The 18560-nt window shown below is 58.7% G+C and overlaps 1 protein-coding gene across 4 annotated transcripts in view; it reads left to right on the top strand.

Annotated features, from left to right (window-relative positions):
* Window positions 1-18025, top strand: part of CAPZB (capping actin protein of muscle Z-line subunit beta) — a 126448-nt gene extending 108423 nt beyond the window's left edge. For 2 of the 4 annotated variants that reach the window (XM_082684487.1, XM_082684485.1), the window contains exons 5-10: window positions 222-363; window positions 644-760; window positions 12248-12313; window positions 13002-13078; window positions 14348-14460; window positions 17180-18025. In XM_082684487.1, coding sequence (XP_082540613.1) covers window positions 222-363; window positions 644-760; window positions 12248-12313; window positions 13002-13078; window positions 14348-14450 — 505 coding nt within the window. In that variant the 3' untranslated portion in view covers window positions 14451-14460; window positions 17180-18025. The remainder of the gene's footprint in view (window positions 1-221; window positions 364-643; window positions 761-12247; window positions 12314-13001; window positions 13079-14347; window positions 14461-17179) is intronic. The other 2 variants (XM_082684488.1, XM_082684486.1) reach the window with 1 other exon arrangement.
* The last annotated feature ends 535 nt before the right edge of the window (window positions 18026-18560 follow it).

The raw sequence follows: 18560 nt of genomic DNA, 5'->3' as shown, positions 1-18560 counted from the left end.
CGAGTTGATCCTGAGCCCCTGGTCTTTCCGGTACCCCTGCCCCCAACCAGCAGGTACTCAGGACATGCACAAGAGTCCGGCCCAGAATCATCACAGGGAGGGAGGAAAGGAGGGGCCTTCCTTCCAGACATTCAGGAGAAGCTTTGCCGAATGAACCCCTGGGCTGATCTGTAATCTGACTGGCTTGGCGTCTCATGGGCACGTGGGCCTGTTTCCCGCAGGTATTTTGAAGGCGGCGTCTCATCTGTCTACCTCTGGGATCTGGATCACGGCTTTGCTGGAGTGATTCTCATAAAGAAGGCTGGAGACGGATCCAAGAAGATCAAGGGCTGCTGGGATTCCATCCACGTGGTAGAAGTGCAGGTACACTCTCCGGCCAGACCTGTCTCTTGAAGCAGTGGGAGGATGCTGTGATACGTAAACCCTGGTCACTCCTAGAATGCCCCAGAGCCAGTTCAATTAAGATAAATCGGGATTGCAGTGGTCACTAACGATAAAGACCCTGTGGTTGCAGATTGGTCCCTTTAGAGACCAGCCCCGGTTTTATAAGGTCGTGCTGTGACCCCACATCCAAGGAAGGGACATGGGAGAATGACCCCAGCTCAGGCTCAACCCTGGGGTTCTGACCTGTCTCCTCCCACAGGAGAAATCCAGCGGTCGTACCGCCCATTACAAGCTGACCTCCACCGTGATGCTCTGGCTGCAGACCAACAAATCCGGCTCCGGCACCATGAACCTCGGAGGCAGCCTTACCAGACAGGTAAGGGCGCCAGGGGCAGCCTCTGTGTCTGACAAGATCTCCACAGAGTCCGAGATCCGGTCCTGATGGCTTTTACCTTTGGGTCAAGGTATTTCAAATTAAAATTAAAATGTTCCTGGGACAGTTAGGATGGACTCCTGATAAGGTAGAATGAATGAACGTCACTGCTGTGACTTAGATCCCTCCGGTGCGGACCCTTAGTTGCAAGTGACAGAAGTGAAACCCTGCCATTAAGCAAAAATGGAAACAAGGCAGTTCAGCCAACTGAGGAATTCAGGGTTTCTGTGGTGTGCCTGGGCCTAGGACGTCAGGACGTCAGGACGCCAGGACGCCAGGACGCCAGGAGCGTTGCGGCGAGCCCCGGGCTGTCCCGGAGGAAAGAGCTTCTCTTTCCAAATTCGGTCTGCCCTAAGCCCAGAAATGTCTCCCTGGCTTCAGTTACTTGTATCCACCAAAGAATCATCCCCCCCCCTTTTTTTAAATATTTTACGTATTTGTGAGAGAGAGTACGTGTGCACAAGCAGGGGGAGTGGCCGGGAGAGAGAGAAGCAGGCTCCCCACTGAGCAGGGAGCCAGCAGGGTTCCAACCCAGGACCCTGGGATCATGACTGAGCGACCCTGGCGTCCCCACAGAATCTGCTCCTGAGGCTGAGGGGCACGAAGCCGTCCAGCCAGAGGGCAGGTTGTGTGGCTGCTAGGGTTGGTATCGATGGAAAAGGGGGCGGTTGCCTGTAGTCAAATCCAGCTGCTTCTCGCCAGCGGGGGGACGCTGTGGGCCGGCAGCGGGCGCCGGGCACCCGTGGGGGTGCTTTGTACAGAAAACTGACTGGCATTCTCTCGCCAGTGGGGGTGGGCGGCAGGCTGCAGGGGCATCGTAGCCAGCGTCTCCAGAAAGGAGCCAAAGGGCTGAAGTCCAAGCTGAGGACCCACGTAAGCGGGTCTGCAGGCCTTCCCACAGGTGCCCTGTCGCGGCTGGGACGCAGCAAGCCTTGGGGGGCACCTGGCCTCCCGCCCAGCAGAGCTGAGCGCCAGCCCCCACCTGCTGCACTCCCGGCCTGGCCAGCGACACTGCCCAGAGCACTTGTGTGTCGGTGAGAGCAGGTTGCTGTCAGGCCCCTCGAGCTCCTTCCCCGCAAGAAGATGCTACCTTAGTCGCAGGCCACCCCCCTCCCCCGCCCCCTGCGTGCCAGTTGCCGACAGGCAAGCCGAGTCTGCCAGCCTTCTTCCCTGGCAGCCTGAGGACGCCTGCCTGTCCGCCTGCAGCCCGGTCCCAGACCGGCGTCAGCAGCACCAGAGAGCTCGTTGGACACGCAGGCATCTTGGGCCCTACCCTGACCCCCCAGCCTGGGATCTAAATGTTACATTTTCTCGGTAATCTCTGTGCACATTGACAGCCAACACACCTCTTTCAGGGTCCCCACCCCCACAGTTCTCTGCGCACTGGTGGGGCGGCCTGCAGTTCAGCTTACTCCAACACTGTCCGCCTGAAGTGGGCATCAGATCCCACAGGGGAAAGGCTCAGCCCCACAAGACTGCCCCCCCACAGATGCCCCCCGACAGAGTTCGATTACTTTGTTGGAGTGGCCCACAGCGACTCGGGAACCCCGTGGACTCGTTAGATGGGTGCGGCCTGACAGAGGGAGCAGAGGAGACAAATCAGCCGCCTTTGAGGGGATGCATCGGGTGAGGTCTTAAAGGAGTTTCTGTCCTCTCGGAGTGGAGCTTGGGGCTCAGCATGGTGGCACTGGGAAATGTTCTTTGAAGCCCTCTTCTCCCCTGCCTGGAAATTGGGGGTACTGAGAGTTCCTTGGGCCTCCAGCCCCCATTTTGAGGTGCTTTCCAAAATCACCTCGTTAACACAAGCCCAGTCATAGTGGGAAAGAGGATTTTTTTTTTTTTTAATTTGACAGACAGAAATTACAAGTAGGCAGAGAGGGGGGAAGCAGGCTCCCTGCTGAGCAGAGAGCCCGATGCAGGGCTCGATCTCAGGATCCTGGGATCATGACCTGAGCTGAAGGCAGAGGCTTAACCCACTGAGCCACCCAGGCACCCCATGGGAAAGGGCTCATTGTGAGTAACAAGATCCCCTGGGCACCTGGGTGGCTCTGGAGTAACTTCAGGAACAGAAACCAGGAGGCCGGCAGAAGATGGTCCCAAGGTAGCTCAGGAGATTCCAGAGATTTGGGGAGCCATGAGCCAGGAACTGTGGACTGAGACCAGTAAACGTGAGGAGTGTGTTTTGCTCATCTGAATGGATGTGTGTATTTCTTACGGGTCGGGATGTCCCCGCTCCCACGTGCCTCTCACCAGTCTTCTGCTTCGGTGTCCTTACTACCCCGTGTCCAAGGTGTCCCCTCCACGTATGTCTCAAGTGAGCTACTAGCTGGTTCCCCCAGAGCAGACTCCTCTTACCTTCTGGTTCAGGTGCCTTTAAGATGCTCCTACGTGTCTGCATGTAGGAGCCCTCACTGCCTGGTCCCAAGGGGTAGCCTTTGCCTGGTGCTCATGCCGCACGTTGTAGTGTCCCCATGGGAAGGGAGGAGAAGGCACAGACCCAGGAACATCTGGTGTCCCTGACGCCAGCCGTGGCCGCAGCACCGTGCCCTGGAGAGGCTCCCCGGGCCAGTAGTGTATGACCTCACTGTGGTTCCTTTGGACAGCAGATACCTTTTTATTTTTAAGAGTGTACTTATTTATTTGACAGAGAAAGAGCACAAGCAGGGGGAGGGGCAGAGGCAGAGAGAGAAGCAGACTCCCTGCTGAGCAGGAAGCCCAACACAGGGCTCCATCCCAGAACCCCGGGATCAAGACCCAAGCTGAAGGCAGACACCTAACCGACTGAGCCACTCAGGCACCCTGAGCAGATCCCTTTTTTCTCTTTTTCTTTTTTTAAGATTTGAGTTATTTGACAGAGATCACGAGTAGGCAGAGAGGCAGGCACAGAGAGAGAAGAAGCATGCTCCTTGCTGAGCAGAGAGCCCGATACAGGGCTCGATCCCCGGACCCTGAGATCATGACCTGAGCAGAAGCAGAGGCTTAACCCAGTGAGCCACCCAGGCGCCCCATGAGCTGTTTAAATGAGCTAAAAACTCAGTACTTTTAACACCTGTATTTGATAGAGTAGATGGTGAAAAGGATGAATCTGGTGACTCTGCGGGTCTGTAGCCTAGTCCTGGGACGTGGCATGCATTCAGCGAGCGCAGAGCAGGTGTTTTGTCCACGAGCCTGGGGTGCCCGTCGGAGCCTTGGACTCTCTGTGCGAAGCCTCCACTGCCTCTGCTGAGTCAGAGTGGCCCGGAACCACCAGGGATCTCGGGGGTCCCTGTCGCTGGCCCCCCATGCAGGGCTGTCCCCACTCCTCCCGGATCCAAGGCTGGTGCTCACTGGGGCAGATCCCATCATTCTGTGTGGACACAGGACCTTGGCCTCCAGAAACCACTGGCCGGGGAGGGCAGCCGAGCCCCCAGGCCACGAGCTCTACCACCGTCCGCCTCCCCCACACCCTGCTACCTGGGCCCCAGTGGGAAATTCTAAATCCATATCCAGAGATGGCTTCCTGCCCCACTTAGCGTTCCCAACTATTTACAGTTCCATCAGTTGACGGAGACCTGGACAAATACTTCCTGGTAGTTTCAGTCAGAGCCACCAGCTCACGGCCAGGGTCACGTCTGGCTCGCCGGGAGCAGCACCTCCTGCCGAGCCCCTTGGGCCTGTTTGGACCACCTGGTGCTCTTGGGCTTTGATGAGGAAATTCATGCTTCTCTCATGATCCTGACGACCAGTCCCGTAACTCATCTGAGGTGCATTGGTGCTGGGCTGCTTTCCAAGGTCCGTAGCTGTGAGAGGAGAGGCAGGGCAGCGGCGGGGGAGGCCAGTCTCGGTTAATGATGTAGGGCTTCGGGGCAGATGGGCAGTGCGAGTTGTGGGATTAACCATGTGTCCCAGGGGCACCTTGGGGAAATGTCTGGTTACTTTGGATGGGAGACGAAGGGCTTCCAGGCAAGTAAGCAGAGCGGTGGCAGTGTGTGAACATGCATGGGGCAGGGGGAGGTCTCCGTGCTTTGACTTAAGCAAAGTAGTATTGCCTTTCCCCTGTGACAGTGAGGAGACCAGCATTTGAGCCCTGAAGTGATCTCCTCATGGTGATTTATTCACTTGGAGGCAGAGCCACAATTTGAACCCAGATTTGTCTGTCTAGGAAAAAAAATTGGGCTTCTTCCCACCACACTACATTGTTCTGCTCTTTGTCCCATGCCTGACATTTGGTAGGTGACTGGAGGTTTGCACAGAAGTGCGCAGGGCGGTCCGCTCAGTGTGGCCAGGACGCCCCACCCCCACGGGCACCTCTCCACCTCCAGCCGCCAGCCAGGCCCTGGGAACAGACACCCTGAGTTGGGGGGTCTTGTGGAGGGACCGGCCTCGCTGGGGGACAGCAACCCCAGCCTCGGGGTGCCTCCTCCACTGGACTTTCAGTAAAGTCGATTTTTCTTTTGGAGGTAAGTTGGCCACATGAGACCACGCTCACCACCAGTGGTGCTGGGGCTTCCTAAGATGTTTAGTCAGGGGGACGCCTGGGTGGCTCAGTCGTTAAGCCTCTGCCTTCAGCTCAGGTCGTGATCCCAGGATCCTGGGATTGAGTCCTGCATCAGGCTCCCTGCTCAGTGGGAAGCCTGCTTCTCCCTCTCCCTCTGCTTGTGTTCCTCTCCCGCTGTCTCTCTCTGTGTCAAATAAATAAATAAATCTTTACTAGTTTCTTTTTTTCTTTTTTTTAAAGATTTTATTTATTTACTTGAGAGAGAGACAGTGAGAGAGAGCATTAACGAGGAGAAGGTCAGAGAGAGAAGCAGACTCCCCATGGAGCTGGGAGCCTGATGCGGGACTCGATCCCGGGACTCCAGGATCATGACCTGAGCCGAAGGCAGTCGTCCAACCAACTGAGCCACCCAGGCGTCCCAAAATAAATAAATAAATCTTTAAAAAAGAAAGATGTTTTAGTCAGTTGAACAATCTGATTAGATTTCTGTTTTCAGAAAATGGCTCTTTGGGGTGTCATGGGGGGAAGTTGGCAGGGGGAGGGAACTGTTATAGTCCTCCAGGAGCGAGGTGACTCGGGCCAGATGCAGGCGGTCCGGGAGGGCTGGAGGGGACAAGCCTGTAGCCAGGAGGTCGGTACATGAGCTGGTGTTGGCCTCAAGGAGGGGAGGGGACGGGGCAAGAGACATTTTGAGGTAGGGCGGGCATGGCGTGGGTGGTGCTCCACCGTGTGAGCGGTGGGATCAGAGGTGGCTTCCTCATTTGAGCTCGTCCCATCGAGCAGTGCTCGCAGCGACCAGACCCGGGCTCGCCCTCTGGCAGGTAGGCCTCAGCTGCCTCGCGTGTGTCTGGAAGGAAGGACCCACGCCAGCAGGCACCGACCCTGTGAGCCGGCCTGGCCATGGTCAGGAGCACTGCTCTGCAGAGGCCCCCTGGGCTGTTCCCTCCACTTCCCTCTTCCCCACACCCCAGTCTCCCCAGCTGTCCCTCTGCCGCTTCCGCTTCGGAGGCTTTGTCCCTGGCCCTTTCCCATCTCATGAGGTGGCTGTGAGTGTAGGGTCGGACACGGAGAGCTTTCTCTAAATTGTTGGTAAATTTAGGGCACCTGGGCGGCTCAGTTAAGCATGTGCCTTCGGCTCACATCATGATCCCAGGGTCCTGGGATCGAGCCCAGCATCGGGCTCCTTGCCCAGCAGTGAGTGAGCCTGTTTCTCCCTCTCCCTCTGCCTGCTGTGCCCCCTGTTTGTGTTCTGTCAAATCTTTTAAGTAAATAAATTCTCGTAAATTTAACAATGACCTGGGAATTGAGCCACATGTCCCCTCTGGTCGTGACCCCCAGGGGCTCCGACCGGGTGCATCCGGCCTGTGCGCCCTCAGCACACTCACCCATCACCACCCCTTTGGCCCTTTCTTCCCTCCACCCCTACGTAGCGACGTCTCCCTTAGGGATGTCAGCTGGAAGGCAGGTAACTGAGGTGTTTGGGCAGATCTGTGCGGCCGGGGCGGCTGGGGAGGAAGGGGGCGCAGCGGTCTTTGTGGGAGCGCCTCACAGCCAAATCCTGCAGTCCTTCCGCGGGAGGAGGGCAGAAGGTGCCCGTTGGCGCCATGCCCCCCCGGCCCCAGTGGGAAGGCTGTGGAGCAAGTAACAGATGTTGCAAGGCAACTACCAACATGCTGAAAAGGAAGTTGCGCTGAGAGGTCACTTCTCCTGTGTGACAGCTGGAGACGCGGGAAGGCGGCAAAGGCCGTAAATCTCTGGAAGGAGACCCGAGACTTCCGATTTGGGGATGGGCCCTGCAGATGTTCGTTTGATATTTTTTTCAGATTCTAAATATTTAGAAACGAAGGTGGAATGTTCTGTCGAGTTGGGGGATCAGGCCAGTCCTTGGCCGGCTGTACGCTCTCTCTGCCTGCTCCAGTGTACTCTCCCCGTGACAGAGAGACTCCCGCAGGGCCACCTGCCCGTGTGTCATGGCCGGGAAATGCTCTTTGACTCGAGCTTGGCGCTCGGTTTGGCCAGCCCGGGCGGCACGTTCTGGTGTGGGGAGGAGGCCCACGGCCCTCTTCCGGGTGGGGGAGCCGGGCCTAGGCCCAGGGAGTGCTGTCCTGCTGGGGGAGGCACAGCTGCAGCCGGCTCCTTGTGTGCCGGGGGGTGGCCTGCGCAGGGATGAAGGCCGAGAGCCTTCTAGGAACAGCCAGGCCAGAGAGGAAGGCACTGGAGATGCGAAGAGGGGGGCCCTGAGGGGGAGGCAGGGGGCTGAGGCAGGGATGGTTACTGTTCGGAATTTCCAAGCCCTGGATTGTGGTTTGTCTTTGATTTTTCCGGTAAAGGATGTACATGGGTGTGAGCAGAGAGGTCTGTGCAAGAAAACAAGTTTCAGAATTGCCGAGACGTGGTTCAGTGCTAGCCTGCCCCCTTCCCAGCTGTGTGACCTAGACCGTCCACTTCCCTTCTCCAAAACTCTGCATTTTCACCATCAGGCTAATTATGCCTATTTGGAGACAGTTGCAGAGAAGAAGGTCCGCCTGGACTCCTGGTCTGCGCTCAATCAGAGCTGCTTGTGCTGCTTCCCCGTGCCTCACAAGCAGAGACTTTCTCCTCTTCTAGAATATATGTAGTTTTAGGCTCAGTTAAAATTTCCCTGGACTGGGCAAACTGAACCTTCCTTGAGAGGCTGTCTGACCACTGTCTTCAACTTGACAGCAGGCGAAGTCCTGGCCCCCAGGCCAGCTCTTCCTAGAGCGCAGGTCAGTAACCAAGAGGACAGGACAGGAGAAGCCCCAGGAATGGAGCTGCCGTCCCGCCAGGCCCCGTCCTCAGCGTCGTGCGAGCAGTTCCTCCTTCAGCAGAAAGCAGAGGCCTAGGCATGGCGCCGGGGCTGGCTTCCCCCACCCTCTGGGCCGTGCCTGCTGGGAAGCGCTGCAGAGCCAGGGGAGGGGCCGTGCCCCCCTTCTGAGGAAGACAGCCTGCTTTCCAAACACTTGCCATGTCCTTCCTGTCTCCAGGCCACAGAGAGAAGGAGAGGGAGGTGCTTGATGGGGACAGGCGGGCTGGGCTCTGACTTCAGACGTGGTTGGAACCACCTTGTGGAACATCTGTGTGGCCACAGCACATAAAAATGTTTTTCTCTGGCAGCCACTTTTATAAGGATGTAATAATATATGCATTGCAAAAAGAGGCCTATTTTTGGTGGGTCAGCGTTTCCAGCAGGCTGGTCCTGACCAGGTGTGGAGGGAGTCAGCAGGGGTGCCTGGGAGGGCGCCGTGGAAACGTCCGTGTGTGCCAAGGCCTCCGCCCGCACCCCAGCCCACGTCTTCCTTCCCTTCCCTGGTCCCTGCCAAGTCTTGCCTTGGGTTCAGACCCCCTGCCTCGAGTTTAGAGACCCCCGCTTCCCTCCCAGGGAGTCCATCTGCTCCCAGAGGAAACCAGGTGTCCTTACCTTTCCCCAGTCCATCCCCACACCCACCCCAGACCTTTCTACCTTCAGGCGATAAGTGGTTTCGCCACGTCAGTTCATTGGAAGGTTGGTTCTGGAGCACAAAGATGATAGCCAAGAGGTTGAATTGCTGATGTGACTTGACCTACCCTGATGTCCCGGACCCCTTTGCCAGCAGCCTGGGCCTCCCTTTGGGCTGTGGAATCCTCATTGAAAATGGGGCCCTCAGTGGGGACCTGGTTGGCGTAGTCAGTTAGGTGTCCGACTCGGTTCAGGCAGTGATCTCGGGGTCGTGGGATTGAGCCCCATGTCAGGCTCTGCACTCAGTGCAGGGTCTGCTTAGGATTCTCACTCCCTCTGCCTCTGCCCCTTCCACTCACGTGTGTGCACGCTTTCTCTTTTTCAAATAAATGTTTAAAAAATGAATGAAAAACAAAGTGGGCCCCTGTGAGCTCAGAGGCTCATCGCTTCCCTGAGGTTGCCCAGATCCTGCCCCCCGCACTGAGCTGGGGAAGGTGCGGGACGTCTCATCGTGGGAGCACATGATTTGTCTGGGTCCCACCCCCCAGGCTTCTCCCTGCCCAGAGGAGCAGCTCTCTGAGCTGCCCTCAATCTGGGCACAGGAACCATTTCCAAGGCGGGAGGGGGGAAAAGCACCTACTCCAACTACTCCTACTCCTGGTGGCCAGAAATCCCTTTTAAAAGTGGGTAGATGAAGGGGCACCTGGGTGGCTCAGTGGGTTGAGCCTCTGCCTTCATCTCGGGGCATGGTCTCAGGGTCCTGGGATCAGGCCCCACATCGGGTTCTCTGCTCGGCGGGGAGCCTGCTCCCCCCCCACCCCACTCTGCCTGCCTCTCTGCCTATTTGTGATCTCTATCTGTCAAATAAATAAATAGAATCCTTTTTATAAATAAATAAATAAATAGATAGATAATAAAAGTGGGTAGATGGAGCACCATCCTTCCTCCCGAGCGTGCGCCAGCTTTTGTCCAGCGTGCGCACTGCGCCTGTCTCAACGGCAGGGTTTGCCTAAGGGCATGTGTCCGGCAGGTCCCGTGTGATGGCCCAGGGTGGGGGATTTCGGAGACCTAAAGTGATGGGGAGTAGCTGTCGCTTCTGAGTTCAGGAGCTCTCACTGCTGTTTGGTAGGGACTCAGGTAGTCTCTGAGGGTCAAGACTCCCCAGGATCACTGGTCCAGGGGCGCGGAGGCAGGGCACATGACCCATTCTTGCCCATTTCTTGAGGTCAGGGTGTTCAGACCTTTGAAGCTTTGCCCGTGGGTCTCTTCCAGCCCGGCCTCTAAACTGAGTCCGGCCCTGCAGGTGTGGCTGTGCCAGGCCGGTACTTCCTGAGGGCTGGAGCCCGCTGCTGCAGCATCGTAGTGGGGCGCCACCCCCGACTGGGCCCCGGCACCAGTCCTTTCCCCAACACTGTGGCCGCACAGCACGTGGTTTTCACGCTTGCGAGCCCTTCAGAACAATGAGTGTCTTCGCAGGACTCGGTTCCCATTTTTTACTTGGTGGGAGTCATGTCTGAGCCCAGGAGAGCGATTCACACTCCCCTCAGCCCGCCGAGGCAGGAAGAGCAAACGTGCTGTGACCCGGGCAGATGATCCCTTTGAGCTTCCATGTCCTTGGGTTGAGAACAGAGTTCTTCTAGAAACTGAGTAGAACAGGCGACTCTGTGCTTGGCCATGCTCCATGGTAGCCCACGTTCCTGGGCTCTGACTTGGACCCTTGCTGCAGTCACCAGGATGCTGAGAAGGCTCACGGCTGTGTCTTCAGGTCCCACGCAGGCAGGCTGGCTGGCTCAGGGCCAGGAAGGAAGCCTGCAGGACAGCAAAGGGACAGCAAAGAGGCCGCCCTGGGGACCTGGTATCCCAGCCATGGCCACGGGGGACTAGGTGGGAACCTGCTAGTGGTGTGATCCCCTAGAGGAGTTCTCTGCACCCAGCATCCCCATCAGAATAGGAAATTGGGGCTTCTTGTGGGACTTGTCCACGATGAGCCCATGTGGATTCCTAGATTAGCGATAGCCGATTTTAGATGTGCTGACAGATGAGTCTGAACAGTCCCATCAAAACTTGTGTGAGTCAGACCGTCGGACCCAGGGTTAAATTCTGACTCTCGTCTTCCTCATTTCGTGAAAGCGGGATCAGCCTCCGCCCTCCTCGGGCGTTCAGCCCCTCCTGGGCGCGGGGCCCTTTTTCAGGGATGGCTGACGGCTCCGTGGAATTGGACGTGTCCAGCCCTGCGGACCTCATTAGTGAGAGTGACTTGGGTCTCTCCTGTCATCTGCTCGCCCATTTGGGGCCTCATCTCACTCTTAACTGGGTCTTTTCTACCATTTTTGGCCTGGTGATCATTCTCCCTAATGGAGAAGAGAAGTCAAGACAGGTGAGCCGCAGCAGCAAAGCCTTGAGGCTCTGAGCCTCGGCCACACTCCCCGAGCAGCCGCCAGGGTCTCCAGCCTCTGAAGTCCGTTCACTGGCCCAGCTCGGCCATGCACTCTCCACGTGTCCGAAGCCCTTCCGAGCTCTGGCCATCCCGACACCACCGTTCCTAGCTCTTTGTCCTGTCTCGAGATGACCTGTTTCAGCGTCAGTGTTTTATTTCAACGACAGTTCCGTTCTGTAACTGAGCATTCATGTGCTCACCGCTCTCCTGGGCGCCCCTCGAGATGTCGACAGGGGAACCTGTCCTAAGGGAGCGACCTGTCCCGGGAGGGAAATAAGGCTGATGCAGAGGGAGAGGTGGGGGGTCCCGCACCTCCTGCATAAGGACACAGGTCAGGGATCCTGTCCCTCTCCCCCCACCTGCTGCCTCCTATTAGTACTTTCAGTAAAACTTTACCAGAACTTTAATAGTTACAATTATTGGGTCAGACCAAACCCTGCCCGAGACTCGGCTTGCTGGGTCCCACTCCCGGTCCCAGTCTAGGCATCTGGGTTCAGATTCTTCTCTTCCAGCCGCTCCCGGGCCCACAGCCAGCCCGGCAGACTGTGCAGTAAGAAGACTCTGGCCTCGGTTCGGCCCTCACTGCCTGCGGCACCTCCTAGCTGAGCCTCAGTCCCCCCAACCCGCCCCCCCACTCTCTCTGGCTGCTGGACCCTCCCTTTGAAGCCGCCATCGCAGGGCAGTGGAGGCGTGGTGAAAGCTCCCCTGCATCCCTAGCCAGTCCCCTGCCAGCATGGTCCCTTGTGCCCTCCGTGCAGCGGCCCTGGGACTGGGAGGGTCATCATGCTCCCAGCAGGGCAGCAGCAGAAGACCCTCTGCCAGGGTGGGACCTCTGGGTCTCTGCCGGCTGAGCTGTTTAGGCCCTAAAGCTGCAGTCCCGCGTGCTTGGGGCCCAGCTGGAAAGGTGGCCTTGTACCTCCCCTAGCCAGCTCTACGGCTGGCAGCAGGAGCAGCTGGCTCTTGGTACACCCCCAGAGCGCATGGTGCTGGAGGCAGAGGCTGCCCTTTGCAGAGAGTGCCCGGCCCCCTGACATGGAAGAATGCTCTTCTCTTTGGCAGATGGAGAAAGATGAGACCGTGAGCGACTGCTCCCCGCACATAGCCAATATCGGACGCCTGGTAGAGGTGAGTGGGCCTCGGGGCTTGGGTCACTCCTGCAGTGTGGGCCGTGCTGCCGCCGAGGCCTGAGTGCGGCCTGCTGGCCTTCTGCCTGACTGCTTCCAGCCCAGTGGCAGCCCGCAGCGCCTGTCACCTTTGTCGTGCTTCTCGGGTTTTGCTCTGTTGCCCTGGGCTCATGCTCTGAGCCTTCTGATGGGCACGCAAACAGGGCTCTGCTCGTCAGCCACCCCCTCTCCTGCCCGCGCAAGGAACCCCCTCCTGCTTCTGGAAGTCTGCACTCCAAGGCCATGGGCTCAGATTGCAGTGGCCTTTGCCTTACCTTGGCCACGCTCTGTGGAAGAAGGGGTGGTGTGCTTGGGCCGCACAGAAATGTGCCCGAAATTGGTGGGGGGGGACTTGGGGCATGGTGATGTGGTTTAGACCGGCTCCCATCGCGGTCAGCATTGGCCTCCAGCCCCTGAGTATTGGCTTCCTGGTGCCTGAAGCCTAGGAAGGACTCAGCATGCAAATTGGTGGGGGCGGTCCTCGGCCTCTGGGGCCTGGCTCACCTGGCTTTGGCGTGGTCCTGTGCCTCCCCCCTGTGGTCGCAGTGGGGACTGCAAGGGTGGACTGGTGGGCGGTGGGGGTGGGGGTGGTAGAGTAATGGGCCTCAGCCTGCTGTTTGCCATCCTGTCTGACTGGCATCCCTTCCCAGGATATGGAAAATAAAATCAGAAGTACGCTGAATGAGATTTACTTTGGAAAAACAAAGGACATCGTCAATGGGCTGAGGTAACGTACCCCAAAGCATAAGCTTCGGAACCAAAAAAGGTGGATTAGAGTTCCAGGTGTTCGACATGGTAGTCACGTGGCACTGGGCCTCAGGTTCCTCGTTGGCGGCCCTGACACCTCATTGGTGCCCCCACCCCGTGGGGTCGTTAATGCAGATTCGGAAAGGTCAGACACCTCGTACGTAGACGCTGGTTCCTACCCTGCTGTTTCTGTTTTCTGGGGACTCTCACTTGGACAGCCACTGGTGCCCTCGTGCCTTGGAGTCACCCCTCAGTCCCTTGCCGGGCCAGTCCCATCTGCGGCATCTGCCTGGACCTCCCCACGCGTGAGGGATTGCAGCCCCCTGAGCAGCCTGGTCCCCCCAGCTGCCCCTCCCCACCCATCCTGTGCCCTCGGTTCTGTAGCGTTGGCCCAAGTGAAGGCTGAGAAGGGCTTTCTGGATCTTCAGAGTCCACGGGGTGGACAGAGCAGAAAGCCAGAGCCCCTTCCGGCGAGGGGCAGGGGGTGACAGGAGAGGTGGCGGTGGGATGAGCGCCGTTCACCCGAGTCGAAAAGCGAAGAGCTCAGACAGGTCTCCTCTCCAGGACGCTCATGCAGTCAGAGAGGCAGGCCTGCCGCAGGGGTCAGATGGGATAGCGTCTGCCCCACCACGGTGTGAGGCCAAGGTCTGGTGCGCTGCCCTCAGCATCCAGCACCCCCCCATCCGAGCCTGTTTCCCTGTGTCAGTCTCTCCTTTTGGGCCAAAAGCGGAGGTAGGGAGCCGTTCAGGGGGCTGCCTTGATTTGCAAATTCCCCCAGGAGACAAATTTCTAGTCTCCTTCTCATTAGAGTTTAAAATAGTGAGGAGCCCCCTCTGCATCTGCATCTTTCCAGTTTCCCACCTGCCCGCGGGGACATGCGGTCTGGCCGCTGGTAGGTTTCCCTCCCCCGCTCCTGCGGCGTCACTGTCCTGTGGTCACGTGGGGGCCGGCCTCCTGCGGCATCGCTGTCCTGTGGTCACGTGGGGGCCGGCCTCCTGCGGCATCGCTGTCCTGTGGTCACGTGGGGGCCGGCCTCCTGCGGCATCGCTGTCCTGTGGTCACGTGGGGGCCGGCGCGCCATCCTCCAGGAGCCCACTCCCCGCAGCGGGGGGTGGGCGTGAGTACCTTCAGCATCGGGCTCTGCGGCTCCCCTCCGTGCGCAGGGGGCTGTGACGACACCTCCAGCAGCCACCTGCTCCTCGGTGTGTCCCGCCACCCCGCCGCACTCACCTCTGACCACTCTCTGTAGATCTGTTGACGTAATCCCCGACCACCCCAAGTTTCAGCAGCTGCAGAGGGAGCTTTCCCAAGTGCTGACCCAGCGCCAGATCCACATCCAGCCTGATAACTAAGCCGTCACAGGTACCCTGCCTGAGAGGCGTGAGCACCTGCCCCACTAAACAGGACTCACTAGCCCGCCGCCGCCCCTGGACCAGCTGTGGCCACGCGGTCCCTTAAACCACCACTAACCCCCTGCGTGTTGGCTCCCGGCCATGGGCAGCCACGTTAATGTGCCGATGCAGCCCCATGTAACACAGATCCGCGTCACGTGTGTGCTGTGTGTGTCTTGCACTCTAGGCAGGGCTGGGTGTGGGGCAGAGAGGGGGTTTTGGCTCTGGCTCTGGAAGAAGCCCAGTCTGGGGATTAACCCTGCCTCTCCAGCAGAAGCTACTTGTCTACACCACTTGGGTTGGCCACAGAGCAGGGCCGTGTGCCGGCCTTCTGCGAGGCCACTGCCCCAGGACAGTCTCTCCAAGCCCGCGGTCTGTGCGCCCAGGGTCTCGGGCTTCCCTGCCCAGCGTCCCAGAGGCCATAGAAGCCTTCTTGGTGGGAAGTGGAATGTGGGCGGCCACGACTTTTGAAAGGGGCGTATGGCCCCGAGTCTGAGGAGAGAGCACAGAGCAGAGGTTGAAACCCCCCGGCTGGGCTTGCGGCACCCCTCCACCCCCCACCCCACCCCCAGAGCGGCTGCTGCTGGAGCTTGGACCCGCGTAACCTGTGCCTAACACGCTGCGGCCGTCCTCATAAACGCCTCACACTGACGAAAGGGAAATAGTCTTGCTTGTTGAGGACAGCCGAGAACCACAACTTAAGCTTGGACAGATACAGGTGTCTGAAAGCCATCGGAGTCCCAGGAGGGGCTTGGAAAGCCTGTAGGGCAGGGCTGCAGAGCGCAGGGCTAGGGGATTTCTGCCCAGGGACTGGCCCCTGGGGGCCTGAGCCAGAAGAGGCTCAGCAGGATTTCCAGTGGGTCAGGGGGTGGGGGAACACCATTTATGGAACCGGGCGGCAAGGCTACTCTGCATTCATGGGACTTCCGCATGTCCGTCTGGCCTCACACCGGGACCATGACATTCCTGTCACAGCAAGAGAAAACCTCCCTTTTGAGGCATGCCACGGTAGTGCAGTTTTCTTCCCAGCCCTGCTGCGTTGGCGGGGAGGTGCTTCTAAAGTCTTCTAGATCCCTGCCCTTGGTCAGTCCCGTGGCCACCACTGGAGGCTTTCTGGCATAAACCTGCCCCTGCAGTAGTGGGCAGCTGGCACTCCAGGGTTCCGGGACGTGTACTTCCCACACTGGTTTGGTGTGGCTTAGCAGTGACCTTTCCAAGCTCTGTCCCCTAAATGAGTTCTCGGTCCTTACACCTCCAAGCCATTCTAAGCCCGGTCTCCCGTCTCTTACCTGATTCTCACTCTGGTTCTAACTCTGGAACTTTCTTCCTGGTGGGGGTTGAGGGCTGGGCATAGCTCTGCTTGGCTTCTCCCTCCAGAAGAGGCAGCACCCACGCCAGCCAGGATGCTGAGCGAGTTGCCACGGCCTCCCGCGGGGGGCTTTTCCTGAAGCACGAAGTGGACTGCCAGGGCTGGTGCCGACCCTTCCTTTGCCACCGTAGAGCCAGGGGCCACCAGGACAGGTGTTCAGAAATGTTAAAAAATGACAGCACTCGTGAGAGTTTCTAGCGGCGCGGGGATAGTCTTGCCTGTGCCCCCTGGGAGCGTAGGGAGGCCACTTCCGGTGCGTGTCCGGGAGGGAGTAGCCAGAACTGAGCTGGGGATGATCCTCTCCTCGGCACTACTTGACCCATTCGGGGACGTTGAGGATTGTTTTTTGGCCCCTCCTTCCCACCCCTCCTCATGGCCAGCGCACACGGAGCCTAGGATTCCTGAGGGGCCTGATGTCCGCACTTTTCCCGCCAGACCCCTCTTGTCTGCTGCTGCGGAACTGTTGGAAAGTTTATGAGTAGTCGAGTCAGTGCTTGGTTTGTCGACATGAAGGGTCATTTGGACAGAGTGACCATTCAGGGCGTCATCAGGGGGCGTTTCCCGAAGCCTTCGTGTCCTCATCTGTGAACTGGGGACACCAGGAAGACCCCCCCCCTCCAGGACGCCGTAAGAGGAAAAGGAGGATGTGTGGGAAGCGCTGCGTGGACTGTCCGGCCCCGCGGAGCTGGGCGGCTGCTCGCTTTGGGGAAGAGTGTGAGCAGCCACGTCGAGTGCACGCACGTCAGCCTGTCCCCACGAATCCTGGATTTGGTGGCGGTGACCCAGGGCCCCTTAGCTCAGTCCCATACTGCCTCTGGAAATCCAGGCCAGGGGAGTTTCTTGGCCGAGTTCAAGTTGATGGTGCCTGCCCTACAGGAGCCCCCCTGGACGTGAACCCAGTCTGCTCAGCTGTCCAGAAGGTCTCAAATGTTCAGTGGGTGAACCTCTGCCCTCCTGCACATGGGGGGGGTTAGCGGCGAGCTGCCTCTACCGGGCAGGGATGTGATGAGGGGGAAGCCCAGGAGCCACCTTCTGCTTCAGGCTGACTTTGGGACCCCACCCAGAGAAGTGATTAGGGTGCTGGTGGCTCCAGTGGGCGCCCCCCCACCCCCGCCTGTTGCAGAGGTGAGCAGCCGCCCAGGTGGGCTGTGCACCTCCCCTGCGGGGCCTGGTGAGGGGCCGGTGGGGGGTGGTGCGTGTCTGGGGCACTGTGGCCCTCAGCCCCTCTCCGGCACCACCCACCGTGGGGCCCGGCCCGGCCCCAGCACTGCAGCGCCCCTGCGCAGTACACGGCCTGATGGACTCCTTTCCTCCCTGGCAGGTCTGTGCAGACTTTCGCAGACAAATCAAAGCAAGAAGCTCTTAAGAACGACCTGGTGGAGGCCTTGAAGAGAAAGCAGCAGTGTTAGAGCTCGGCTCCGGGCTACCAGGACGCGCCACACGCTCTTTAGGTTCCTTTCTTAGAGAACTCGTCTTCTGCTCCCTTCCTCGCCCCGCGCCTCCCCACCAGGTCATGTAACACCGGCTTCACCGACCGCACGGCGCCGTCTCCCCCCGAGAATAAAGCCCAGTCAACACCCTCCGTCTCTGAGGCCTCCTTCCCACCACGTTTTGCTGTCAGAACTCTCCGCGTTTCTGCAGAGACCGCGTGTTCGTGTTTGCCCCGGCCCCCCCACCTGTCCCCCACCCGTTTATCGGCATAAAATACTGTCCACCTCCCCTTCCTTCCCACCTTTTTGTTACATTGGTGTAAAAAATGTAAAACAAAAAAATTTTATGAACTAACTGTGGTGTGTGAAAGAGAGAAGAAAAACTGGAAATCTGATTCCACGTGTGTTTGGGAGTAGCTTGGGGTTGGGGCTGGGGGACAGGGGACAGCTCCGGGAGAAAGGGGGTGGCCCTCCGCTTTGTCCTGCACGGACTTGAACCCTGTCCCACGGAGACCACGTGGTGGGGGTGCGGGGGTGGGGCCTGCTGACTGTCCGCTCTTCTGGCCAGGTGCTTTCTTTCAATTTTTACGGAATGCAAAAGGAGTTTTTTGTTTTATTTTGTTTTTTTGTAAAGCTTAAAAAAAATCTACATCTTATACTTGAGCTTCCATACTTAAAAAAAAAAGAAAGAAAAAAAAAAACAAAAAAATAAATAAACAGAAACTGGGACGCAGTTAGCACTGGCCTCGTGTTCTTTCTCACCCGCAAGCATCCGTGGCCCCAGGCGGGAGCCGGGCAGACGCAGGTGGGACCCACACCACAGCGGCGGGACCTGCGCTGTGAGCGGGGACAAGAGGGCCCCTTCCGGAGCCTGGGGCTGCCGCTCAGCTCCCAAGTCCTGCTCCAGCGCCACGTGCCCCGGAAGACCTGGGCATCCCCACGTCATTCTGTCACTCTGGGTGTGGACTCCCCAGACCCCTCATTTCTGCAAACACCCTGGGCGTGTGGGACGCCTGCATGCCCCAACCCGTCCTCACAGCCGGCAGGGACTGTCCCTGCTCTCCCCGCTGACAGCAGGCAGCCGTGCAGCCGGTCCGGAGGGCTCACACCCTGGCTCTGGGGTGAAGCCTGCACCCAGTTGGCACCCCTGGACGGGTGGTGGCCTCAAAAGCATGAGGCCTCAGGGGACAAGCTGGGCTGTCCAAGGCCCTTCCACCCCTCCCCACAGTGTCCCCAAGTCAGCCCCTTGGAGCCCTTGCAGAGGGCCTTCTG

Source organism: Mustela nivalis (genome assembly GCF_964662115.1).
Source record: "Mustela nivalis genome assembly, chromosome: 10".
NCBI lineage: Eukaryota > Metazoa > Chordata > Mammalia > Carnivora > Mustelidae > Mustela > Mustela nivalis.
Note: the sequence above shows the minus strand (reverse complement) of the source record. Positions and strands in the feature narration are given on the sequence as shown.